This window comes from Pleurodeles waltl, chromosome 11, assembly GCF_031143425.1.
Source record: "Pleurodeles waltl isolate 20211129_DDA chromosome 11, aPleWal1.hap1.20221129, whole genome shotgun sequence".
NCBI classification, from domain to species: domain Eukaryota; kingdom Metazoa; phylum Chordata; class Amphibia; order Caudata; family Salamandridae; genus Pleurodeles; species Pleurodeles waltl.
The window spans coordinates 579,990,761-580,018,534 of NC_090450.1; the positions used below are offsets into that span (position 1 = coordinate 579,990,761).

The following is a 27,774-nucleotide window of genomic DNA, read 5'->3' on the forward strand; positions in this document are numbered from 1 at the left end:
GGGAGCTCTGACAATTCTTACACAGGCCTGCCACTGCAGCCTGAGTGAAATAACGTCCACGTTATTTCACAGCCATTTTACACTGCACTTAAGTAACTTATAAGTCACCTATATGTCTAACCTTTACCTGGTAAAGGTTAGGTGCAAAGTTACTTAGTGTGAGGGCACCCTGGCACTAGCCAAGGTGCCCCCACATTGTTCAGGGCCAATTCCCCGGACTTTGTGAGTGCGGGGACACCATTACACGCGTGCACTACATATAGGTCACTACCTATATGTAGCTTCACAATGGTAACTCCGAATATGGCCATGTAACATGTCTATGATCATGGAATTGCCCCCTCTATGCCATCCTGGCATAGTTGGCACAATCCCATGATCCCAGTGGTCTGTAGCACAGACCCTGGTACTGCCAAACTGCCTTTCCTGGGGCTTCACTGCAGCTGCTGCTGCTGCCAACCCCTCAGACAGGTTTCTGCCCTCCTGGGGTCAAGCCAGGCTTGTCCCAGGATGGCAGAACAAAGGACGTCCTCTGAGAGAGGGTGTTACACCCTCTCCCTTTGGAAAATGGTGTGAAGGCAGGGGAGGAGTAGCCTCCCCCAGCCTCTGGAAATGCTTTCTTGGGCACAGATGTGCCCAATTCTGCATAAGCCAGTCTACACCGGTTCAGGGGACCCCTTAGCCCTGCTCTGGTGCGAAACTGGACAAAGGAAAGGGGAATGACCACTCCCCTGACCTGCACCTCCCCTCGGAGGTGTCCAGAGCTCCTCCAGTGTGCTCCAGACCTCTGCCATCTTGGAAACAGAGGTGCTGCTGGCACACTGGACTGCTCTGAGTGGCCAGTGCCACCAGGTGACGTCAGAGACTCCTTCTGATAGGCTCCTTCAGGTGTTAGTAGCCTATCCTCTCTCCTAGGTAGCCAAACCCTCTTTTCTGGCTATTTAGGGTCTCTGTCTCTGGGGAAACTTTAGATAACGAATGCAAGAGCTCATCAGAGTTCCTCTGCATCTCTCTCTTCACCTTCTGCCAAGGAATCGACTGCTGACCGCGCTGGAAGCCTGCAAAACTGCAACATAGTAGCAAAGACAACTACTGCAACTCTGTAACGCTGATCCTGCCGCCTTCTCGACTGTTTTCCTGGTGGTGCATGCTGTGGGGGTAGTCTGCCTCCTCTCTGCACTAGAAGCTCCGAAGAAATCTCCCGTGGGTCGACGGAATCTTCCCCCTGCAACCGCAGGCACCAAAAAGCTGCATTACCGGTCCCTTGGGTCTCCTCTCAGCACGACGAGCGAGGTCCCTCGAATCCAGCAACTCTGTCCAAGTGACTCCCACAGTCCAGTGACTCTTCAGTCCAAGTTTGGTGGAGGTAAGTCCTTGCCTCACCTCGCTAGACTGCATTGCTGGGAACCGCGACTTTTGCAGCTACTCCGGCCCCTGTGCACTTCCGGCGGAAATCCTTTGTGCACAGCCAAGCCTGGGTCCACGGCACTCTAACCTGCATTGCACGACTTTCTAAGTTGGTATCCGACTACGTGGGACTCCTTTGTGTAACTTCGGGTGAGCACCGTTTCACGCATCCTTGTAGTGCCTGTTTCTGGCACTTCTCCGGGTGCTACCTGCTGCTGAGAGGGCTCCTTGTCTTGCTCGACGTCCCCTCTCTCTCCTGACGCAATTTGCGACATCCTGGTCCTTCCTGGGCCGCAGCAGCATCCAAAAATGCTTACCGCACGATTTGCAGCTAGCAAGGCTTGTTGGCGGTCTTTTGGCGGGAAAACACTTCTGCACGAATCTCCACGGCGAGAGGGATCCGTCCTCCAAAGGGGAAGTCTCTAGCCCTTTTCGTTCCTGCAGAAACCTCAGCTTCTTCTGTCCAGTAGAAGCTTCTTTGCACCCACAGCTGGCATTTCCTGGGCATATGCCCATCTCCGACTTGCTTGTGACTTTTGGACTTGGTCCCCTTGTTCCACAGGTACCCTAGATTGGAAATCCATCGTTGTTGCATTGTTGGTTTGTGTCTTTCCTGCATTATTCCCCTATCACGACTTCTTTGTCCTTTGGGGAACTTTAGTGCACTTTGCACTCACTTTTCAGGGTCTTGGGGAGGGTTATTTTTCTAACTCTCACTATTTTCTAATAGTCCCAGCGACCCTCTACAAGGTCACATAGGTTTGGGGTCCATTCGTGGTTCGCATTCCACTTTTGGAGTATATGGTTTGTGTTGCCCCTATCCCTATGTGTTCCCATTGCATCCTATCGTAACTATACATTGTTTGCACTGTTTTCTAAGACTATACTGCATATTTTTGGTATTGTGTACATATATCTTGTGTATATTTCCTATCCTTTCACTGAGGGTACACTCTAAGATACTTTGGCATCTTGTCATAAAAATAAAGTACCTTTATTTTTAGTATAACTGTGTATTGTGTTTTCTTATGATATTGTGCAAGTGACACTTGTGGTACTGTAGTAGCTTCACACGTCTCCTAGTTCAGCCTAAGCTGCTCTGCTAAGCTACCATTATCTATCAGCCTATGCTGCTAGACACCCTATACACTAATAAGGGATAACTGGGCCTGGTGCAAGGTGCAAGTACCCCTTGGTACTCACTACAAGCAACCCAGCCTCCTACATGCACCAGATAGATGGCAGACGCTTGTTCATGTCAATGGTCCACATTTTCAACATCCTATGTCCTAGAGTTTTGGTAACAGCTTCCTAGGCACTAGTTGGTGAATCCCACAGTGAGTCATACACATGCATTGAGGAAGTGGGTACCATGTTGTTTGCCCAGACAGACAAAGGTGAATCACAAATGTATGATGACACCACAGTTGAGGTCATATAACTGAGCCACAACTCTCAAGTGGCTGTGGTGGACCAGCAGACGAGGCAGCACGTGTCCACATATTTCCAGTGATCAATTGCACATAGGCGTCTTGTTCATGTGTGTGGTCCTATGTTGATCCTGTATATTTTTTGGGGTGTAATTTGTCACAGTTCGGTCCAGGACTCATCATGAGTCAGTGACAGCTATTCCTGTATCTACTGAGTATCCTTTGTTGATCAATGTGAGTAAAGTGGATGTGGACATGAGAACCTACATGGGAATGGTCCCACCCTGCCACTAAAGACATGTAATGAGACAGTCAACAGGGTAACCTTGGTGTGCTGAGTTAGATAATGTCTCAGGTGTCATGTTCCGGCAGGTGTCATTACAACATTTGTACACAGGTTAGCCTCTGCAATTCCCACTGCATCTGGGAACATCATAGTCTCTGTGCTGATTATTCTCGCAGCTATTCACCACACACAATATGTTGTGAGCAATGTAATTCTGTGTGTGAACTGTCATGGTCCTGACATGTGTGGATTTTTCATGGACATTATCAGAGGTTGCTGGTTCTGCTGAAGACCCCGTACCCAGTCCCTGCAGACGGCCCTGGGACACTGTCACACTTTGTCATTCATGCATAAATGAGACCCAGACAAGGGATGGGCCATGAATTTTGGTTTTCACAGAGAATTTAACTCATATGGTACAGTTAAAAGGCAGATGATGCTATACAATGTATTTGGGTATGCATTGAAGAAGCACATGCCCAAATACCCCCTGATAAATGAGAGGTTTGCTAACGCAAGTGTGGTACATATGTAGACACAGGGATACTTTAGTGTGACGCACAGACAGATGCCAGTCAGGCTGACAGAATGCAGGGTGAATCAGGATCCAGCAATTTGACAAGTTACATAATCAGTGATCTGACTAAGACTGTTTGGAGGATGAACTAGACAGTTGACATGTCAAACTGTGTATGTCCTATGTTTTTGAAGGTGACAAATGAACCCAAGGGCTGTGTTACACGGCTTAATTAGTATCAATGCTTAACAGTGTATTTGACAAAATTGCAACTCCTGTGCTGTTCCAGGCATCAGCAGGGGCAATGCTTGTTGAAATGGGTGGTGTGCATGGAGGTGATCACAGGTGTGGGCTGCATCTGTTTCTCACAAGTCCTGTAGGTGAGATTTGCATTCTAATGGCCAACAGACATTTTCACACAGGAAGCAATCTACAGGTGCTAACAGGGCTTGGAAACTAGAAGCCAGTGTATTAATAGACCTGAGGTCCATGCAGTCAGATGTTCTATGACAATGGCATACCATAGGAAAGGGTGTAGCACACTGGATTGCTATTGACAAGCTGTGTGTGTATAGGAGGGAATATCAGGGTACACATCTTAGTGTTCCAGGGACCTCTTCAGACAGTCGGATTGTGACCAGGTGCATGGGTGTGTCAGGAGTTAGGAAATGGGCTGACATGTACATGGAATGTCATGAGCGCAATGCTGCTCATACGTGTGGCACTTGTGCTGTCTATGTACTGCTTCTTTGGAACTCTGGTCACAGTTAGTCCTTGCAAATATTGGATGCAGTTGGACTTACTGCTGTCAAGGGTCTGGTCAGACATTCCTGTTACTGATGCAAAAGCACATCAACTGCCTCGTGTATGAGGCTTGTTTTCCCCTTATTGAGTGATGGTGTCTTAGTTGTGTGCCATATGCTGCGTTGGACCTTGATTTCAACATGTATGTGTGAAATAGGTGTTGTCCTCTGCTATTGGCCTTCAAAGGAGAAATGTACATGATATATGTAATTTACAGTGTGTGTGTATGTGACGATTGTATGTTACGCATCACATTACCTCTGGGATTTTCAGTGTCCTAATCAGTATATCAGCAATGCTCCATGAGGCAACACTCTTATTCTGATAGTTAGAGATGAAGGTGTGCAAAAATGAATAGCTAAACGATGATATGGTGATTATTATAGGTGTTTATTTAAATTAGTTCATAAAGTGGTGATGGTGATTATAGTTAAAAGAAATTGTTCACAATATGTTGCCGCCTGTGTAAACCAGCGGCCGTGTTCTGTAGTTCCCCTTCATGTTGCAGGCCACCATCCTCCTCTTCCTCCTCTTCCTCCTCTTCAGGCATGTGTGGCTCGGGTTCCAGGAGGGGAATGTTCCTTTTTATGCAAATGCTGTGCAGAATAGCACATGTTAGGATGATCTTACAGACCATCGCCGGGGAATATAGGAGGCTACCACCAGTGATGTTGAGGCACCGGAACCTTGACTTGAGGATGCCGAAGGTCCTCTCGACTATGGTGCGTGTCCTTCTATGTGCGTCATTGTTGGCACGCTCTGCTGCAGTACTCCAGTTGCCAATAGGTGTAATTATCCATGGCTGGATGCCATACCCCTGATCAGCTGCAAGAGAAAATGAAGGGGATCATGTTGATGTAGCCAGCCCTATTGAAATGACCATTCATGGTAGTAGTTGTCTTGTGTTGTCTCTGACTCTTTTGTGTTATTATGTCGCATCCTAGGCTTGTAGGATGTACCATCTTCATTGTGTTGTTTCCTTGGCTGAACGAGTGTTGGGCTGCTGACCGGTTGTCAGCAGTATGTTTTGGGATTTGCAGTACAGTGTGCCCTCCCTAGCATTGTGACTTGTGATACAGGTGTCCGTGTGTCTTCACTTGGGGTGAGATGATAGTTCCATACACAGATTCATTTTGACAGTGTTGTTAACACGTTCATATCAATGTACCCTGGACATCCCATACCTTTAGATGTATGCAATGGATTAATGTAAACGTCATTGGGACTCTTACAATTTGCAGGTTACATTTAGGCAACCCACTCCACACGTTGTGATCTTTGACGTCTTAACATTAGACTGTACACTAATTTTAGATGTGTGACAGGTTCAATGGTGACCTAAGAAACATGCCTAGCGGTGTCATGACCTCAGTGTGTTCCTGTCGACATGTTGCTGTTGTGGAGAATGTGTTGTGTGTCCTAGAGGGTTGCTGTGCAGTGTGTATATAAGTAGGTTTTTGTACTTACCAACAAGTAGACCATTGCCATACAGTCCATCCTGGAAGTGTTCATTGATGGTGCAGTGACAGAAGATGAATGAGTCATGGACACTCCCAGGATATTTAGCCACGATGTTGGTGATCAATCCTTGGTGATCGACAATGGCCTGCACATTGATGGAATGTGTGTGCTTCCTGTTGAGGTAGAGGTGTTCCGTTGCAGCAGGTGGCACAAGGCGTACATGTGTGCAGTCGATTGCACAAAGGACCTGTGGGAAGCCACTAATGAGGTAGAATCCCTGTTTTGTTTCCTGCTGCTTCTGCAGTGTGTTAGGGAAGCAGATGTGGCAGGGTGTAAGTCCAATGATGGCATCCAGTACTTTGGGCAAAAAGGCAGAGAATGATAGTAGTGATATTCCGGCAACCAGGGCACCAGTTGTTTGAAAAGAGCCACTTGCCAGCATGTGAAGTACGGCAAGCAGCTTAGTTTCTGTTGAGATGGTGCGGGGTGTCAGCAAAGTGGGTTCCAACTGCGGCTCAATGTTTCGCAGCAGCTGCTGAATGGCCTGCCAGTTCAACCTGTACCTCTGGATGATGTGTTCCCTGATGTCATGAAGGGTTGTTCTGGGGTGGAATATCCTCTCCTGCCTTCTGCGTTGCCTTTGGGGTCCCTGCTGGTGTTGTGGTAGCTGCTGTTGTAGCTGCTGGGCTCTGCGTCTGCGTGCACGCTGGATAAGAATCACCTCCAGGTCTCCCTTTTGCTGCTGTTGCTTCTGTGTGTTCTGAATAAATACAGGTGTGTTTGCCCCATTTTAACGCCTGCCCTGACCCAGGTGTTAGATTTTGACGCAAATCAGGCTGTCCATCATTTTCCGGCTCCGCTTCCCAGCCGTGCGTCATTTTTGCCCGAAAGCATAAATACGTGCACAGCCGTGTAAGTCATTTTTGGGATGGGAACACCTACCTTGCATATGATTAACGCAAGGCGGGTTGCCGCATCCAAAAAATGACGCACACGGCGGCCTTTTGTCGTCCGTGGGCGTGAAAGTTTAAATACAGGGCAACATTTGTGCTGAATGTGCGTCAATATTTTTGACGCACATTCGACGCAGACGGAGTATAAATATGCCCCTTAGGTCCAAATTTAAGAAGGGCCTAGCGGAAACTATTGCCACATTAATGTCAATTTCTTTACGCTAGTGTGGCAATAGTGTGGCAAAAACACCACATCATATTTACAAAGTGGTGGAATGTATGCATTGCACCACTTTGTAAACCCTTGCACCACATTATGCCTGTGCCAGGCATAATGTATGCAAGGGGGACGTTCCCCCATTAAGGGGCCAGCAAAAATGGCACAGTGGAATCTATGAGATTCCACTGCACCATTTTTAGCAGCATTTTTAATGCCTGAACAGAGCATGTGCTAAAAGGAGGCACATCTTTATTTTTAATGGGCCTCTATGTACTTTGCAGGATTAGCACCAACATTTTTGGTGCTAATCTGAAAAGTACAACAATAGCATCACAAATTGTGATGCTATTGTCCCTAACCTGCACCATGGTGCTACGTATGTTAAATACGGCGCACACATGGTGCCATTAGGGGGGTGCAATGGGCGGCAAGAAAAGTGGTGCTTCATATCATGAAGCGCCACTTTTCTTAAATCAGGGACATACTGCTCTCAGGGGCAAATACTTCCATGCAGCCGAGCTACCACTAGAACCTGGCCATTCATGTTTCGAGGGTCGCCTTGGAGGATAGGAAGCAGGCAGGGAGTATTGCTACCTAGGCGGTAGCTTCAGTTGGGTGCATGGGGTGGACAGAGGCGTAGCTTGGTCAGTAAGATGGGGGGGTGACTGTCAGATTTTCCGACAATCACGTTGACATATCATTTAAAAATACATAACATGACAGGCAGGGCGCATGAGGGGGAATTAAGGGGCAGTTGAAAGGGAGAGGAACACGGGTTGGTAGTAATATTAAGGGGCTGATTTAAGGGTCCCCAGCTCCTCCTTTCGCCACATTAGCATAATTTTTTAGGGTCGAGACTGCGTTGCATGTGCTTGCGCATGCGTATAGCAGGGAGACTCTTTTGTATTTAGAAAAGGGCTCGGAGCCCTGTCAACTTCACGTCAGTGTTTTTTATTGGTTCGTGGGCTTCCCTAATAAAATCTGCTTGCTTTCATTAGTCGAAGGCACTCATATGTCATGCCTTTTCCGGTGGCTAGCCCTCCTCGAGTGCAGCGACCAAGTACAGAAAACATGCGAGGCTCGCTGTTTTCCATCGGGCTCGTGGACTTCTTTTTCTCTAATTTACGAGCCCGATCTCGCTTGGCAGAAGTCTAGCGCTTTACATACTTGATTTCACTTTTTTGGGTTGTGTACATAAATGCACTTTTGCTCGATAGGTGAAAAGTCGGGTTAGGAGTTTACAACGCGATCAGCTCTAACATGAGCAAACGCGAGACCCGTTGCATTGTAAATGCTTGTTATTTTTAACTAATGTGGCCAAATGAGGCCAAAAACGCTGCGCCAGATTTACAAAGTGGCACAACGCATGCATTGCGCCACCTTGTAACCCTTTGCGCTACATTATGCCTGTGCCAGGCGTAATGTATGCAAAGGGAGTTTTACCCCGTTAGTGGGGCTGAAAAAGAGATTTCTTTGCATCATTTTTTTGGCACTTTTAACACCTTCTCAGAGCAGGTGCTAAAGGGAGGCACATCATTGTTTTCAATGGGCCTCAATGTGCCTTGCAGGATTAGTGCAATAAATGTTGACGCTAGTACTGCAAAGTTCTGAACTAGCACCAAAAATTGCCATACCTTGGATAGGACGCACACATGTTGGCGTTAGGGGGGTGATAAGGGGTGCAAGGAAAATGGCGCTGCACTGGGTGCAGCACCATTTTCCTTAAATCAGGCCCTAAGTGAGAGAAAAAACAATATTTTGTAAAATAACAATTTTGAAGGCTTTCAAGAAAGAGAGCGGGATAGAGTATGTGTGCCTTTTTCTCTGTGCGTATGTAAAAATTTGTGGTGAATTCCGAAAGACATCTCACCATGCCCGACTGAAAGCCCCTGTGCTCAACTATTTACCACAAAAATATATTTACTAGGGGGTGTAACACCCGTACTGAAGCTACGTGACTGGGGGTGGAACACCTCCCCAACATCTTCACGGTCGGATCTAACGCCTTCGGTGGTGGGTAAAAGAGGGGTGTTTGTCTAGCTGCTGGCTGCTGAAAGGTGTTGTCACCCTCACACTGCGGAGCTTGTCATGCAAAGGCAGGGGTCGCCAGGTGTCCGACTTAGAAGTGTATTCTGGCTCGGCCTTTTACACCACTGCCCCTCTGACCCAGTGACCTCACGCAACGGACCTCTGAGCTGGCTGGCAGTGTGTGCAGCTCTGGCAGCCAGTGAGTCTTCCTGCAAGCACTCGGGTCTCCATATGGCCAAAACACCATCACTTACCTCTCTCCTCAGAGTGTTGTTGTTTGTGGTTGTGTGGTCACCTGTCTGTCCAAGAACAGTCGGCCGCAGAGACTTAGGGTTCCGCAAGGGCTACACATTGAAGCACAGTATTCATGCCAAGCCCTCTGAGACAGGTATGTTTATTTTAACCAGGGGCTGGAGGCATGTGATAAACATGAGTTGTGCTATGTTAGCACTTTGTCTCTCTGAGTGTTCTTACAGCGTTTTAAAAATCGGTGTTTCAGCCTGCAATGGTGAATTAACTGCTGAATGAACTTATTGGAAACTTCTTTGTGTAGTCATCGGTCACAAGTTTCAAGCCTCATAAAATAGTGCTTGGAAGGGGGTGGAGTGTGTGTGTGTGGGAAGGGGAGAGAGAAAGATGGCAAAATGGCAAAGGTCAGTAGTCAGCTAACTGGTCTTCAGGGTTAAGTACTTGGCAAAGCTAGATGTTTCGCATTGCAGTGTAGATACCTATGGTTGGAATTAGGTGTGTGTTTGTGTGCCAGGAAAGGCTGTTGAAAAAGCTCTCAGTTAGTCACTCAGGTGTGGCTGGCATGGAGTAGCAATCAAGTGTGTGTCCGTAAATGTGTATCAAGCACTGGAATAGCACTGACTAGAGGTCAAGACTGATTGCATTATGAAACCTTTGTCATTTAACTGTGTGTGTGTGTGTGTTAGTTTTGATTGCATTATGAAAGCTCTGACATTTAAAACTGTGTGTGTGTTGACTGCATTATGAAAGCTATGTTTGAACCTTAACGTTGTGTGTGTGTAGGCACACAACAATTGGATGTACATGCAATAAGGCATGTTTTTAAAGGGGTGCTGTAGGAAAGGACTCAGTTGTCATGGTAAATATGTGTGTTACTTCATTAAACAGCAGGGGGCATGTGAGGGGAGTATGACTATGGAGCTGTGTGTATATCAGTCTGGAAATGGAAGGTGTGTAAGGGTCAGTGAGTATGCTTGAGTAAGGGTGGACATGCCACAGCAACACCCAGTGCATTTTGACAGTGCCCCATATTTTGTAAACCTTAAGCAGCGCCAAAATCTAACGCCACCCCAGGGGTGGCATTAGCATGGTGCAATAAGAAATGCTTTCATTTCTCGTCATTTTTTGCTCTTTGGGTGCTGCAATCTGCAGCACACCTAGAAAGAGCAAATCGCCATTAAAGATTGTTTTTGTCAAAAACAACCACCCCCCCCACCAACGCAGCCATTCTTTTACCGTAGCACAACAGTGGCTGTGTTGGCGTTAGGCAGCAAATCTAGTGCCAGTGCAGGAGGAAACAGGTGTGCGCTGTATTCTTGTTAATACAGCGCATCCCTGCGTTTCCAAATTGTTGCAGCACTTACAATTTATTGTAAATGAGGCACTAGGAGGAAGCAATGACTGTCAGAACTAAAGATTATCAGCAAAGCTATGTGTGACTAGACTGCACACCACGGAGTGCTGAAAGTCAGCAGTGTCGTTTATTGTATATGTGGTGAAGTGTCACAAACCCGCAACACCTATGTGGTCTCGATGTCAGGAACGAGATGCACTTTCAGATACATGTTAGAGCAGTCTTGCATTAATTTAAGTCCCATAACTTCTTGCATAATCTCTCGCACTGACGGTGAATTTCAGACTGGCTCTTGCATTGGGTGCAATTTTCATACTTTGGAGATGAGTTTAATTCACTGGGTGTGCATTTCACTTCTAGAAGTAACGCATGATTGACTCTTTGCGAGTAACAATTTTTGGAGTACCATGTCACTCACTTGATGTAAGTTCCACAATCTAAAGCTTTACAAAATAAATGAGTTTATCAGTTCTCAGTTACAACATATTACTGATTATCTACTTGTACCATTTTAACACCATCTTCTCAAAATGTAACCTGCAACCATTACAGACAGGAGATTGTCAGGCTTGGTTACCGCAACATGGAAAAACTGGACACATTCACAGGTGCCCTTTCTGAGCCTGTGATGTCACAGCAACGTTAGGTGTAAACTGGGCCTTCGAATGTACTGTTTTACCCCCTTTTTACATGTTGTCCTCTGGGATCAGGATGGGAGAACAGTCCTTAAGGAAGTTTGTCTTGACAGATTAACTGTTTCCCCCTACCACTTACAAAGATCACTAGCTGCCAAAGCGGGTTGCATTACATTATTCTGTGTTATCCCTAGAGTTTTGGATGCCTCATATTGGTACTTGATGCTAGGTGTGTGAAAGCTTTTCCTGATGTTTCCCATGTTTTCACCTAGCAGAATTTGTATTTTGTGTTCCTCATTTAGCCTTTGGTAGTTCTTCCTGTACTTCCCACCCCGGCCTTCAAACTTGTCTGCTACTGCTGCTGAGCCTGGTCTTAAAGTCCACAGGCCTGCTCTTCAGCTGTGCTTCTGCTTTTAAGCAGGTTTCTGCTCTCCTTGACTAGCCAGATCTGCTGATGTTAGGTCTGGGCTAAATCCAGACCTATTCTTCCTGGCCTCCATGTCTTACTGTGCTGTGTGGAAAACCTGGACAGGAGTGGACAACATTGTCCATCATCTAAATTATCACTCAAGGGACCCTTGCTAGATTCCAGGCCTACAGTTTAACTGGAGAAGGCGGGCTGCCCAAAACAGAGTAACCAAAGGTGAGAAACAGCCAGTTGTCTACTCTACAAGTGATCCTGTGACTGATATCAAGTAAAACTTAAATTCACAGCTCAGCATCTAGCTCGTTGTTGTGTAGGTGACCTTGTAATGGGTATTTTTTAAACCGGGCCATATAGATAAGCATCTTTTTCTTCTATAAAAAACATAATTCAGTGATCCAAACCGTGCACACAACATAGTGCCAAATTCTCACAGTGCCATACCTTGTGTGCATAGATACTACTGCACACCTGGTGACTTTGGCATTGTATTGTGCCACTTTTTAAACAAGATACTGTGACACATGCTGGGCTTATAGTATGTATGGTTTAATACAACTTAGCCACATGCCATGTGCTCGGGCAGGGGTGCAAGAAGGTTTGCTCTCTCCAACTTATTGATCTGCGCGCACAAACATGCAACCAAGAATGTTCTTTACTTTGCTTATTAGCCTTCCCATCAGCCTGCCCAGGGCGCCCCTGTCTTGTTTAGTTGGGGGCATCCAATTGCTTGTTGGGAATCCTCAGGCTCCACTCCCCTAATATCATCGCCTATGCTACGCCACCGTTGCTTCCGGCACATACTATTTGATGCCGGGTGCCCTCCATTCAGTATGACTATCTGTAACCCGCTGGCTTTGCATTTAAGAATGCCACGGTGTTTCCAAGTACCCCGAAGCTACCACGAGCACCAGGTAAGTAATAAATATAAAACCTGACAAACTTAAATAGCGGAAGTTGGACTGATTTGATGGAAGATTTGAAGATTGATGCTAGTTATTTATTAAGATGGCAATTGCCCCTGGGTATATAACTGAAATAAGAGCATTTTGAGAGCCTAATAATTTATATAATTTCTGTGGCACAGTACACCGTGGCTCTCGACGTCAGTTATGGTTATATGAAGAGTTGTGGAATAGCTCACATGATTCATAACCTTGTTCTGGAGCAACATTGAGTATGCTTCGAAAATGAGGTTACTTTTTTTTATTAGGGTAGTGTATGGGAGAGCAATTCGTGCAAAGTGTGACGCTGAATCGATGTGATATTAGCAAAAAGTTACTTCTTCATGCCAGGGATATTGTCATAGAATGGCCAGTTGAGAACACAATGCTACTCTTCACGGACGTTTGTCTGAATCAGAGGGACTCATTTATAGTTTTTACAGGCGGAATCCTTCTGTGGACAGTTTCTCCCCCAGAAAGACTCCCTTTATGTATGGTGTGAGTCTCTCTGAGTAAAGAAAAAATGACTGAAGATCTGCCGTGTAAGCACAGCATTTCCGAAGACAGACGCACACGGGGAGGGGGTGGGGGGAGTGGGGGGGCTGAATCCATCTTCAGTCAGATTGGGAATGTGGGCAGTCAGGCATTGGGTGATGGGTAGGTGCCTTGCTAGAGGCCAGGTGTTGTCACCTCAGGCCCAGTGTCTTTAAGGCCTCAGTGGAGGGATCCAGGAGTGCTCACACAAGCCTCACTGTGAGGCCACCTTTCCCAGAGGAAACAAAACCATATGATGTATGGTTATGGTCTCAGAGCTTCTGACATAAACTGGGGAAGTACGTTTGATGTCTTGCATCAATCAGCTCGACATCTGGTGATTCTGGACAACTCACTTAATCTCCCTACCTAAGGTAAGAATTAATGTGATGCTGTGCAATGCAGCTGGTGCTCATGGTAATTGCTCCTACGCCTTTGGGGGTGAGTTCACAATCCAACAAAAAAATAACAATTTGGGAATGGAGGCCACTTTTTTGGAAGTGCCCAGGCCTAACTGCGACCCCAATCCAGCACCGAATAACATAACAAATGACCAGCACGAACTGGAAGATTTCTCCCGGGCTGTGGGTCACATTTCTGTGTTTTTCTCTTTAAAACAAGATTGTTGGTATGGCAGACCAGGAGATAAATTACACTGGCTGGAAAGTCTTTTTTTTGGCCGCCATAAATGGGGTGGCCACTCTGAAGGCATTCCACTGTCCTCAGGCCCGCCGCAGAGGTTTGTGAGCAGTAGCTAGGCCATTCAGAAAACAGAAACTGCTTTCTACTGCACTGTAAATGAGGCAGGAAAACTAAGGGAAGGGTAGACGGTACATGCGCCTTTTTCTGGCGGTTGTCCCATTATCACCTTCCTATAAATGTAGCACAAGCAGGCAGAAATATGGTGACTGGGCCATCCTTGGTTGGACTGGCAGTTAGGGCAGTGGCAGATGGGCTGGCCTGATATGTCAGTGCGTGAACTGCTTTTTGGCTGTTTGTGGGCCTGTTTATGGTCGGCTGGGCAGGTTTTTACTATTGATTTCACTGACATTAAAACACACATTTCCTGCAGCACGATCAAATCCATGTAGTCTTACATGCCTTGCAAAACACCTATACAGCGTGTAGCTACACGTTCAAAACTGTCCCAATTTTCAAATGTAGACGCCTTTTTTAGCTAATAGGGAGGCATTTTCATTTTGTTTGTTGGACCTATATTCTTTCCCAGTCCGCCGCTGGCACTGCCTCTAAATTATCCAGAATTAACTTGTTCCCCGTTTGCTGCTCAAGATGCACAATGCTGTGTCTTGAGTCGGTATTAAGTCAAAATATCAACTACAGAAATATGAACCTGCAAATATATTGACTCCAAAATATTTACTACCACTGTATCATCAAAGTAAGCATGCGTAGGTATGTACGATTTACTACCCTTACTGCATATCTACTTACCTTTCGCAATGTATTGCAAGTCAATATATGCGCAGATTGATATTTAAAACTGTTTTGAGAGAGAACTCCCTGTATTCGTGTTATGGTTCTGTCCTGAATTACTGCAATTCTGTGGACACAAAAATATTTGGCGATAATATTCTGTTACCGAAAATTATTATTGAGAAAAAAGAACTGGTCGTACATAGTACTATTCGCTCTTAAAAAGACTTCACTTTGTTGTATGTCGAAATATCTGTAACAAAAATATCATATTACAAAATTTTATGGCCCAAAATGTTATGGTCCAATTTCGTTAAAAATATTTCTATGCTAGGTGTAGGTCTTCTATCATTAACTCCCATAGGCAATATTTTTATAAACAATATTTTTGACAGAATATTTTTGACAGACCAGTTAGACTTGGTATTCTGGGACCATACCATTCTCTTACACCCATGCACTCTGTAATGAATATATTTCAGATCAATGCCAACCCGACAACGCGGATAATCGCTAGGAATAATGCAAACAATTAATTTGGAGGCTATAAAAGCTCTATATTGTATGGTGTCACATAAGGATTAAAATTTGAGGGTTCCTGGGCAGGAGCAGCACAATTTTCACTTCAATTCTATTTCACTTTCTTACATATTTGTTTTTATGAGTATAAGCTTAGATAAGATTTACTCTTTGCCTATTACCCATGACACTCATGAAAACGGAGCCTCCAAATCAGCCGTATACAATGGTGCTGAAGACATTCTTGGTGCTGCCAACTGGCAGCTCTGGATGTGGTCTTTGCATATCTAAGGTGGCTGTAACTTGGTTGAACTGGCTGTGAGGCTGATCCACTGAATTTAAGAACAAGACAATCGGCCTGTTCAATGGTGCACCTGCGTCCACCTTAAAGGATATGTCCTCCAGGATGCTTTCCAACTCTTGCCTTAAATGTGCCATGCATGTTGTGCCTTTTTACAACGCCCCCACCAACCCCTTGAAGTGTGTTTCTTTGTCATCCACCTTCATTACTATTACAGAGACGACAGACAACTATAAGAGACTGATTAGCCTTGTGACTTATTTCATGTCTACTGAAAACATGCTTTGTTATTTAAGGACAGTACAGACCCAAGTGTCTGCTAGCATCTATCAGGATGAAAATCCATGCCCACACTAGAGGCCAGTAAAGGGGGGTTGATTCCAGACACTGATTACCCAATCTCTAGAACAGGATCTGGGCACCATCCACATGGCAGAAAGCCTTAAATTCTTGCAACGTGATTGTAGAAGAAATATTAGTACCTTCAGGCTCTCTGCGTATTAGACTCGACGTACATGCTGATGATGAGTACACTGCCACTAAATGAGGACGTATTTTATACAGGCCCACAAGGCGTTAACTCTACAACAACGGGGGATGGAGAGGCAAAACTATACACAATATATGCCCTCCCAAGGTATAGTCATTCCTAAACGATGTTGGGTAAACAAGAATAAATTGTCAAACTAGCACAGGCCTATCTTTTTATGTCCGGAGATCTCCACACTTGGCTCACCTACACAACTGAGGTATCATTTTTACCAGGAGACTGAGGGGAACGTTAGGTGGTAGGACATTTTTCCCTGGTGCAGTGATCCCGCACAGAAATTGGGGAAAATTTGATTATTTAGCTAAATTTGAGCTTTGCTGAGGATTCTGGGTAAGAAAACACTGGGGGATCCACACAAGTCACCCCTCCCTGGACTCCCTCAGGTGTCTAGTTTTCAGAAATGTCTGGGTTTGGTAGGTTTCCCTGTATGGCTGCTAAGCCCAGGACCAAAAACGCAGGTGTCCCCCGCAAAAAAAGGTTGTTTTGTATTGGATCATTTTGATGTGTCCACATAGTGTTCTGGGGCATTTCCTGATGCAAGCACTAGGTACCATTTTTATGGGGAGACTTGGGGGAGAATTGCGGCTCCTCTCAGATTCCAGAACTTTCTGTCACCGAAATGTGAGGAAAAAGTGTTTTTTTAGCCAACTTTTGAGGTTTGCAAAGGCTTCTGGGTAACAGAACCTGGTGAGATCCCCACAAGTCACCCCATCCTGGATTCTCCTAGGTGTCTAGTTTTCAAAAATGCACAGGTTTGGTAGGTTTCCCTAGGTGCTGGCTGAGCTAGACGCCAAAATCCACAGCTAGGCACTTTCCAAAAAACAGCTCTATTTTCTTTGGGAAAATGTGATGTGTCCACGTTGTGTTTTGGGGCATTTCCTGTTGCGGGCGTTAGGCCTACCCACACAAGTGAGGTACCATTTTCATCGGGAGACTTGGGGGAACGTTGGGTGGAAGGAAATGTGTGGCTCCTCTCAGATTCCAGAACTTTCTGTCACCAAAATGTGAGGAAAAGGTGTTTTTCTGGCCAAATTTTGAGGTTTGCAAAGGATTCTGGGTAACAGAACCTGGTGCGAGCCCCACAAGTCACCCCATCTTGGATTCCCCTAGATGTCTAGTTTTCAGAAATGCGCAGGTTTAGTGGGTTTCCCTAGGTGCCACCTGAGCTAGAGGCCACAGTCTACAGCTAGGGACTTTGCAAAAAACACGTCCGATTTCAATGTAAAATTGTGATGTTTCCATGTTGCGTTTCCTGTCGCTAGCATTAGGACTACCCACGCAAGTGAGGTACCATTTTTATCGGGAGACTTGGGGGAACACAGAATAGCAAAACAAGTGTTATTGCCCCTTGTCTTTCTCCACATTTTTTCGTTCCAAATGTAAGACAGTGTGTAAAAAAGACGTCTATTTGAGAAATGCCTTGTAATTCACATACTAGTATGGGCACCCCGGAATTCAGCGATTTGCTAATAACCACTGCTTATCAACACCTTATCTTGTGCCCATTGTAAAAATACAAAGGTTTTCTTGATACCTATTTTTCACTCTTTATATTTCATCAAATTAATTGCTGTATACCCGGTATAGAATGAGAACCCATTGCAAGGTGCAGCTCATTTATTGGCTCTGGGTACCTAGGGTTCTTGATAAACCTACAAGCCCTATATATCCCTGCAGCCAGAAGAGTCCAGAAGACATAACAGTATATTGCTTTCAAAAATCTGACAATGCAGGAAAAAGTTAGGAGTAAAACGTGGAGAAAAATGGCTATTTTTTTCACCTCAATTTCAATATTTTTTTAATTCAGCTGTTATGTTCTGTAGGAAACCCTTATAAGATCTACACAAATTACCCCTTGCTGAATTCAGAATTTTGTCTACTTTTCAGAAATGTTTAGCTTTCTGGGATCCAGCATTGTTTGCACACCCATTTCTGTCACTAACTGGAAGGAGGCTGAAAGCACAAAAAATAGTAAAAATGGGGTATGCCCCAGTAAAATGCCAAAATTGTGTTTTCTGATTCAAGTCTGCCTGTTCTTGAAAGTTGGGAAGATGGTGATTATAGCACCACAAACCCTTTGTTGATGCCATTTTCAGGGGAAAAACCACAAGCCCTTTTTCCCATTTAAAAAACAAAAACGAAATGTTTGCTGTATTTTGGCTACTTTCTGGGTCCCCTTCAGGGGAACCCACAAAGTCTGGGTGCCTATAAAATCCCTAGGATGTTGGAAAAAAAGGACACAAATTTGGCGTGGTTAGCTTATGTGGACAAAAAGTTATGAGGGCCTAAGCGCGAACAGCCCCAAACAGCCAAAAAAAGGCTTGGCACCTGAGTAGGAAAAGGCCTGGCAGCGAAGGGGTTAAACAAAATGTTGCCCTCCTACTGTAACTGCTATCCCCAACCCTTCAAGACATACCCTCCACCCTAAATCTAACGCTCTACCCAGCAACTGGATGTAACTAGGAGCACCCCTCCCCTGCTGAATGTTGTACCTCCTTTCTCGGGCTTGTTGCTTGGGGAGGAGAAAACACATGACAATGTCACAAGCAGAGTTCCTACACTTGTAACGTAAAGCAACACGGCGGAGTCCTCAGATTCTGGGGAAGCAGGCAGAAATATAGCTTGGCCTGGGGCAGCCCCGCTAGTGCCCCAGCCTTCCCAGGCCCCTGCTCCCTGCCCCCAGGGGCTATGGCCTTCAATGGGGGAGGGCTGTGTAGAGGTAAGCAGTATGTAATCGAAACGTCTAATCGATGGTGGAAAGCTGTGAACAAGTAAGCAGTGCCCACTGCAAACACCAAGTCAACGGGGGACTGTTGTGAACAGGGAAGCAGCCTGAACTGCAAGCATCTTATCAGTGGAGTAGTGTTTTGTTGAATTCAAACACTGTGCACAACAAGGACCCAATCAACTGAGGGGTGATGAGTACAGGTCGACTAGGAGTCTCCTGCTGTTACAGTCAGTAAGTAAGAGTGCTGGGAAGAAATGGAAGGGTGGCCATTCTATTATGCGTATTTCATATTTCGCTTTGAAGAAAAACATGTTGTATTATTCCAAACCCAACACTAGATAGCAGGAGAACTTGTAGCATATTTTCTACAACTTATGCCAAACAGTCAGTCCCTCTCCGAGGAACTGCTCATGGTTTGAGTATACTTTTCTTAAAGCGAATAGGAATAAGGTGTTAGAACTTAGCCTGAAAGAAAGGTTTGAAGGACGAAAAGGGGCCAGCAACAGAGAGAAAAGATGGTGAAATAAAACACAACACCTCCAAGTTCCAAACTATAAAATATATTTGTTCGTTTTTAATCGTCAGCAGTTCTTGATCGTCACAAATTACAAATAAAATGAAATAAATATAATTAAAGGTTTGCATGTACAAAAAGCAGATCGTTGTCCCTTGTTCTACAGGGCTCAATTCACATGACTGGATAATTAAGAGACAGGCCAGCGCTTCTAAAAGAGACCAACACAATATGTCACTGACTTGAAGGAGAAATATGAGACCCGCTCCATTTGGTCATTGGCTGTGGCCAGGCCCTTCTCAAATTCTCTTATGCTGTTTTGCTAGTGTGTCCCTTTGTTACGTGCAAGGAATGGGAAAGCAGGACCAAATAATCACACATAGCTGAGTGCGTTATCAAGCTCAAGAGCACTCAACTCTGCATCTTCCACCAGCATCAAATCCCTGCTCTACAGGCCTCATTTACAAACTTTTGGTGCAGAGCAGCGTTGCAAGCCCTATGCTAAGATGCCCTGCGTCAAAACAAAAGGGGAGGAATGTGCTGTATCTACAAGATATGGCACATACTTGTCCTTGTCCCCTGCACTGGCACACAAATGGCTGCCATGTGCCAACGCAGGCACCCTTGCACTACCGTGCAAGGATACCTGCGTTGCAGGGATGATTGTTTTTAGACAGGAAGGTGTCTTTGCGTGGCCTTGCAAATATGGCCCTGCAGCCTGCACTGCTGGTGCAACAAAAAAAGTGACGCACTGGTGGTGCAGGCTGGTTGTAAATAAGGCCCTAAGGCCAATATTTATTCTTTTTTAGCGCCACATATGCACCAGTTTTTGACGCACAATTGGCGCAAACTTACAAAATACAATTGCATTTTGTAATTTTGCGTCTCTTTTGCGTCACAAAAATGACGCAAATGCGACGGGAAAAAAATATAAATATGGGCCTAAATTCTCCCAAACTAGTGAAAACTCTAGCAGAAGCTTGACTGAAAATTCCTTGGGTCACAGGAGAATAGCACAAATTAGCTTGGGAAGAGAGTACATCATAGCAGCATGTGAGGGATCATTCAAACGTCTAACGTAAACTAATGTTGAGGCTTAAAGTAAATAAATATATTATAAATAGGCAAGAAACTGAGAAAAAGCACAAACAACATCTTTAACTGAAATACTGTTCTGAACATAATGATCCACAAGTAACATCGGCCATACAAGTGAAAAAGCAATGGCAGTCGTCTATCTACTAAGGGTCCTGAAATGTTCCTGTGGTGTCCCGCTGCAGCACATAAAATAAAAACACTTAAAAAGCTCAAACTTCATATTTCTAAAAAGTTGGCGGTTTTAAAAAAAGCATGAAATATGGAGGAAAGTGTGGAAGAAACGTCCTCCAGGAAAAGGGAAGTAATGGTAAACTGTACACAACAGAATTGCCACAAAACGTTCAATCCCACATGGTCTTTGGCAATGGCCCAAGTATAAGACATTTAGAGCCACAACTACTTGGCAGAAGCATCAGCGACCCTCTTGAACATAGGTTCAAGCTTGGAAATAAATACCCCTCACCTGCTCAGCCCCCATACACCTGTAAACTACAAGGTTAGAACCAACTGCGGTCTCTCTCCGTCAGTGCGTCCTCACTGAAAATGATGTCAATTGGTTGAGGTAGTCATGCATCGCAGGTGGACCTATCCTTAAGACCGGAGTGTTGGCTGTGATCCCATTTACATACAATTGATCCTATCTTTAGAAATAGGCTCTTTTGGATCTGAACTTAATTAAAAAAAATGCTTCACCAATATCATCTGTTGGATGGAAAATAACCACTTCAAATGCAATACCGCTGGAACCAAAATCCAAACCTGTTCTCCCCCATGCAGTGGTGGCCTAACTCCGTCCCTCAACCCCAGCCACAGTTGAGGTGGCAAAAAATCTGGATATCAAATGTGACACCGCCCTTTCTTTCGACCCAGAAGCTCTGGCAGTGACAGGAATATGCTTCAACTTGATTAAATCTCTTAAATATTTTTTTGAATTTGAATTCCTCCATCTGGCCGCCAGGAAACCAGTTGCCTTTGCTTTAATAACCTCTAGGCTTGACTACTGTCATATTCTCTACGCAGGAAGCTCCAAAGCAGTTGCTTCACAAACATCAGAAGGTACAATATGCTTCTGCTAGGTTGATGCTCAAACTTTCTAAACAGAGTTCAGCATCTGAAGCGCTACACTGGCTACCTATCCATAAAAAGGCCCTGTCAAGATCCTCATTTTGACGTATAGAGCCTTCAATTCCACCAGACCTAACTAGCTCAGTGCCCGGTTCTGCCATCATAGGACCCAGAGGATGCAGAGAACCTCCAATGCCAAACTTTAAAGCACCCACCCTTTAGACTCTAGTCCCGGGGCGGGAAGTCTTTTATGGTGCTAGGTGCTAAAGCATGGAACCAACTTCCCAGCGCGCTTCGATTTATAGACACGAAAGATAGATTTAAAGACCTGGCTTTTTCTTGCCCCTGACTCTCTCTGCCATTCTTTAATGTAGTTCAACTTCCTATTTTTCTTCCGGGTGTCATCACGTACAGGTTAAATCAAGCTCGATCTCAGCACCAGGATGCTCTCTAGTGAGTGACAGTGCGCTAATCAAATACATCATTCATTCATTCATAGTGTGCCCTGAGTGACTGTGTGGAGACACAGGTTTTGTCGCAGGGTGGAGAGGACGGTTCCAGCTGTTTGCCCATTATTAGGGGGTAGTCCAGTTGCATTCATACTTTCACATTATATAAATGGTCCCACGAACACTCTGAGGCGAAACAAACTGAAACAAGTGAGCCAGGGAGTATGCAGTGCTCTGTAAACCCCACCAACTGCACGCAAACACCCCAGACATTTTTAAAACGAAGAATAATTAACAACAGGCCCCAACACTGGTATCTGTATCTTTAAAGGATTCACATCCTTTAGCGTTTTCTTAGTTGTAATGCTGGGACGACACTGTATAGTAAGATCATAGATGTAAATATACCATTCACTTTAGTAACCATTCCACTTCATTTAGGTCACTTTGCACCCTGCCAATCAGTGGGTGGATGCTAAGCTCATAACTTAAGGCATGCGCCAGTTTCTTAAATAAAGGGGGAGTATGCACTGAAAAATGTTTAGCATTCTGTCTGGAGAGCAGGGTGGGTTTAACAGGAAGCCATGACAATTACCACTCTAGAGAATTCTAGCACTAGATGTTTCAGAGATTCACGAAATTTGCAATAGGAAAACTGAATTGTGATGTGATGTTTTCAATTTTAAAAAATCGTAGAGACAGCCTCTATTAACAATGTTGCTATTCTAGCATTAGTAAGTACAGCATTAAGGTGTGCAGAGGTCTTCGTATTGCTGTCCTGTGGATATACCACTACTGTACACTGTCAGACAGAGGCATGCTAGTTATTGTTCCGTGGAATGAGTTATAACCAGGGCTACTGGAATTATGCACGTTTAATGCTACTGTGTTTTCTGCATAATTATGGATTTGCTGCATTTGCCCCATAATGCATCATCTGCTACACGATCTGAAGGGTTTTTACAAAAAAATTGTTTCTAGCTCAAACTAAAGACATTTTTAAGCCATGGGAATAGTGGACAATTGCCCAGGGCCACCACCTTCTAAGGGGCCCCATGGGAAAGGGAACTTTATCTCTTGCTCACTTGTGTATCTCAAACGTCAACATCTAGTCCAATATTGTTAGGCAACATAAGGCTTGAATTAGCAGAAAATGGGTAATGAAATTCAAAGGTGCACCAAACAGAGGCCCTCAAAATATTTCTTGCCTGGGCCCTCAAAATCCTTAAAATGACACTGGCCTCAACAGATTAAAAGTTACTAAGCATGCAGCAGTTTGTGTTGTTGTGCAGTGGAAGGCCCTTCACAAAGGTTGACTGCTGTTCTTTGTGCTTCTTAATGCTGTATTTGGGTGTCACACTGGTACAAATTAGGGGAAACCTTTTACCAGACTGTTTTAACATGCGTAAAAATGACAACATAATGAGATAATACTATCACAAAATGTGCAGCATTTTGCCTTATAATTTGCCTTTTTGTCACATAATTTAGTCCTGCTTTGTAATTTAGTCTTCCCCTAATTCATAATTCCAGTGGCCCTGGTTATAATTCTTTTGAGCCAGTGTACTATGCCTTGAGGTAATAGTTTTATATATGCCACTCTCCATCTCACAATGTCTTGTCTGATCAGGAGTTAGTTGAGGGCAACTGTGTAAAAGATAACAATTAATTTTATATAAATATTAACTGGTAGGTTCTTCCCTGCGAACACAATACCCTCTTGACTGACGTTGAAAGGTTTGGAATAAAGACAGGAAGTGACACAGGCTGCCATGACTAGCACTAGTGTACTCAGGAAAGATGGAAAGCGAATGTCTGTGGCAACTTTAGAAATAAACCTCAGATGTGTTTTGAAAAACACTATTATATTGCCCGGGTTATATCACATTACCAAAATATTGCATCTACTACATTGAACTAACTACTACATCGCAAGGTAAGTCTTGGTGCGTAGATGAATAGGTAAGAGTAGAAATTACATACTTCCCATGACAATGCAGTGGGTGTGATTTTTCTGTCAGTATTATCGACCTTGATAGAGTGTCATACAACCTCTCGAGTACGACAGGACACACATGGATTAAACGTTAAGTCGACACAGGATAGGCAATATATTTCCAACTTTCTGGCACAAGTCCCAGGGCCAAAATGTCTCTGGCCTTCACAGAACTATCAAATAATGAGCCTGAGAGTCCAGATGTCTGCATTATAAAACTCTGGAGTCAGGTTGCTAAGTTCAGAGGTCCTGGTCATCACGATGAAGAACTTTTCCTTTGTTCTTGGACAACAGATGAGGATGCACCTGCATCTTGATGCATGGATGGAGCCACTGCCAGAAGATCCAGATAGCAGATCTATCTCACCTTTGTCACAACTAAGTCAAACAACCAACAGATGGGTGTCTGAGCTTGCTGAGAACTTGCTCCAATTGGGGGACATATTTAGCTAAATCAACTGGACCAGAGACTCGAAAATGTTTCCCACAGAGGCTTTTGTCCTAAGGAAGTTTGCACTTTTCCCTTATCTCTTTGGTTTCCCTCAATACTGGAAGATCTGTTAAAGTTTTAGTGAAAGAAGTTGCCATTCGTCGCATGGCTTTGCAGAAGGGAGCACCTGCCACAATTTTGTTTTACTCCAAGATGCTGGGATGACAGATTAAAAACACATAACTACATTTGCTGAGATACTCTGGAAAGCAAGCAAGATCTCATCCCTTCTTGCTTCCAAATATATATCAGGTTTTCCTGGAATGATGAGAAGAATAACCCCAGGCGAATACAACTGCTGTTTCAATGTAGTACTTTTTCGTTACATGACTATGGCTCTTTTGCAGTTTAATCTTGAAGGTAGATTTCCATCTGGAGAAGAAAGCCTGCATGCATCACAATAGTCACCTGGGGGGTTTTAGTTGAGCAAAATGACAACATGTCTGGAAACAATTAAATTCTGTGTAAAAGGAGAGGTCAGCTAGATCATTCCATCCCAAAAACCTTTCTCTAACTTTGTGAAGAGGGCTGCCTCTGCAAAGTTTCTGAGCCACGTGTAACTTTGTGTCAATATTGCTTTGTCATTCGGGCCTAGCTGAGATTCAAACTTTTAGGCTTTTGAGGAGCCTTGTGCTGACAACGCTGTCCTGCTAGTAGAAGGAGCAAGCAGTAAGCTAGCATTGCTGGTATCCTGCTTAAAATCTAGTGCATTTGAAGACATCTTTCTTGCGCCATCGAATAGGCTGAAAGGGTTTCTTTTTAAAAGAATGGTGATGGTCTGGGTAATTTCCATGCTTTCTAGGATGAATTAACCACCCTCGTTTTTCCTAAAGAGATATGACTTATCAAAGCGCATGCTCAATATTTTCATCTGAATTCCAGGTTGAACTGGGTTGACCTTATCCAGCCTTTGTTTCTATGTACTGCCTGCCAGCCATGGACTAGAGCCTGCTAATTGAAATTTCTTGACGGTCTTAATGATTGGTGTCTGCTGTCTTTATTGACGGAAGAAGCTGCTTTCTGTTTACTTCTGTAAGCAATATGCCTTCCTCTTCTACCACATGGGTATATTCACACCATTATAAAAGACCTGGCAACTCCTGATGTCACTGTTGAGGCCAGTGGCAGGAGGGCCCAGAGTCCGGAGAGGCAGACCGGCAGCTCCCAAGGGAATCAGATTCTGTCTGTTCAGACAACCCAGACTTGCTTGGGGGTGGGGTTCCAGAAAAATATGATCAGAGCTGGCTCTTTCACAGTTGTAATCCTTTAGAGGGCTAATGCACCATTAGAGGGTGCCTTCTTACATATATAGGTGGCAGATTCATGAGGGTGACTCCTAAACGTGAGGAAGGAGAAAACATACTTTCTGCTTTCACGCCTAGATCAACTATTTAAAAGTACAGACGTCTATATTTGCGGTTCTTGAAAGGTATCTTCTACAAGATCTACTTATATGTAGTAGACGAAAACCTGCGGCACTTTAAATTGCTGTATTTCTCAGAGGATTAGGGCATGCTTAGGATGGTTCCATATGGAACACAGGCAACACATTTACTGCAGCAGTCTTTTTGAATGCGCAGGCGCAGGAACCTATACAAACCTTTCAAAAATGACAACCTTCAAGGCCTGAATGATGTGCATCCTGATGCATATATCTTTGGACGAACAAAACATTACTTTAATTTGGAAAACAGCAGGAGCTTCACTGAGGGATCAACCACTTTCCATAAGGTAAAAGGTTCTCACAGGCTGTTTGGAGAAGAACTTAGGATCCACTCACCTTCTGGCTGTGACCAATGTGATCCAAGTGGTGTGGACGGGCTGCTAAAGTGAATGTTTTAGGTACTACTTTGAAATTAATTTACTGAAGATTTCCAGCCTTAGGATGAGGAATCTTGCAAAGCATTTGATTCTGAATCAATAAAAAACGCAATGTTGGAGAACAAATTATTTCCTGGCCCTTGAGAAATATGTACTTCCTGTACACAGTGCTAACTCCAGGTAGCTTTGGGTCACGCCACAGAAAATCTTCAAATAAAATACAATAGCATAAATAGAAATCCTTTATGACCACCACTGCTGAGTGTCTGCTTTTGTTCAGTTCTCTATAATCTTATTATGATGCACATATGGGCAAGTGGTGGAACACTAGGAGTAGCATATGTACCTTCCCAAAATCTACCCCAAGGGGATACCTGATCAAGGTTCAGCTGAAGTCTGAAGGCAATTGCAATTGCCCATGTAAACTGAGGAGTAAACAATCTCAGTGTCTGGTTGGGGAAAAAAGTAATGGGAAAAAACTGTAAAGTACAATCTCCATTTTCATCTAGGTTCACAGTATACAAACACTTTACACACTGTCTGGGCCCAACGCCCAGTAAAGCAAAGAACACATGACATGATGTGGCCAATTCAGGACCTTGATGCACTTCTGGTATGCCAGTCAAGAGTTGCAGTAAAGCCCATGCCGTGGCATTTGAATCTGATGCTCTGTATTTGCTCCAGTTGCAACTGGTGGTTGAATGTGAATTCTAGCAGTATACATCCTTGGCTGGTTCAAGCCTCATGTTTGTGTGGAGATCCCAGTTACCATGACACAGTTGCTGCCTCAGCCAAAGGAGTAAGCTGCGTGCTGGCAAAGAACCTGGTGCCTAGTTTCTGTTACATGTCGGCGCCCATGTCCTTGTGCAAAGTATTGACTCAGCTCTCAGGCCGCACCATGTAGATGTTTCTTTTCAGCAGTAGATCCTGGATAAGGTCGGCCTCCTTCGTGAGCCTACCAGTACGCATAGCCTCCAGGAGGGTGTTTACAGTCACAGAGTGCCCCATTTTCTTATGCCACGTGAGCAACATCTGGTAGTTCTGCTCCTTGACACCATAGTAGTCACACCTGGCAGCCTGGATCTCGTTTTCCACTAAGTTGATTTTTCGCATTAAATATTCCCAGTCTTTGATAGCTACCTCTTCTATGAAGACATCAAAGGCTGTCTGGAGTGCTAAGGGACAAAACAAAGTTTCAATGGGTACAGAGAACTAGGAAAGACGGACAGAGAACCAGGGAAAAAAGAGAATCATGTGTTAGGAGCATCCGAGAACTACGCATGAGGGGCACAGACAACCAGAAAACTGGGGCATGGGAACAAGCAATAAGGAACTTAGAGAAAAGAAAGGGAAGACACCATGGACAGGGCAGCACAGGGAACCAAGGAGAAAGAACCAAAGTAATTAGCACAGAGGACCAGGTCTGAAGGGAAACAGAAGAAGGGAGAAACACGAATCATGGAATCAGTTGCTCAACATTCAGAAATGCAGAACACAAATAACCAACATGTGGAGGGGAGAAAACACCAGGCTGAAGTTCACAGGTAAACAGGCATGAGGGGA

General features: G+C 44.5%; 1 protein-coding gene across 6 annotated transcripts in view; it reads right to left on the bottom strand.

Annotated features, from left to right (window-relative positions):
• Positions 1 to 27,774, bottom strand: part of LOC138265897 (tumor necrosis factor receptor superfamily member 10B-like) — a 176,477-nt gene that overhangs the window by 75,951 nt on the left and 72,752 nt on the right. For 4 of the 6 annotated variants that reach the window (XM_069214064.1, XM_069214067.1, XM_069214066.1 and 1 more), the window contains one exon: positions 19,323 to 27,386. The exons of the other annotated variants lie outside the window; for them this stretch is intronic. In XM_069214064.1, the coding sequence (XP_069070165.1) occupies positions 27,091 to 27,386 (296 nt within the window). In that variant the 3' untranslated portion in view covers positions 19,323 to 27,090. Of the gene's footprint in view, positions 1 to 19,322; positions 27,387 to 27,774 lie in introns of those variants that run through there. 6 annotated transcript variants of the gene reach the window in all.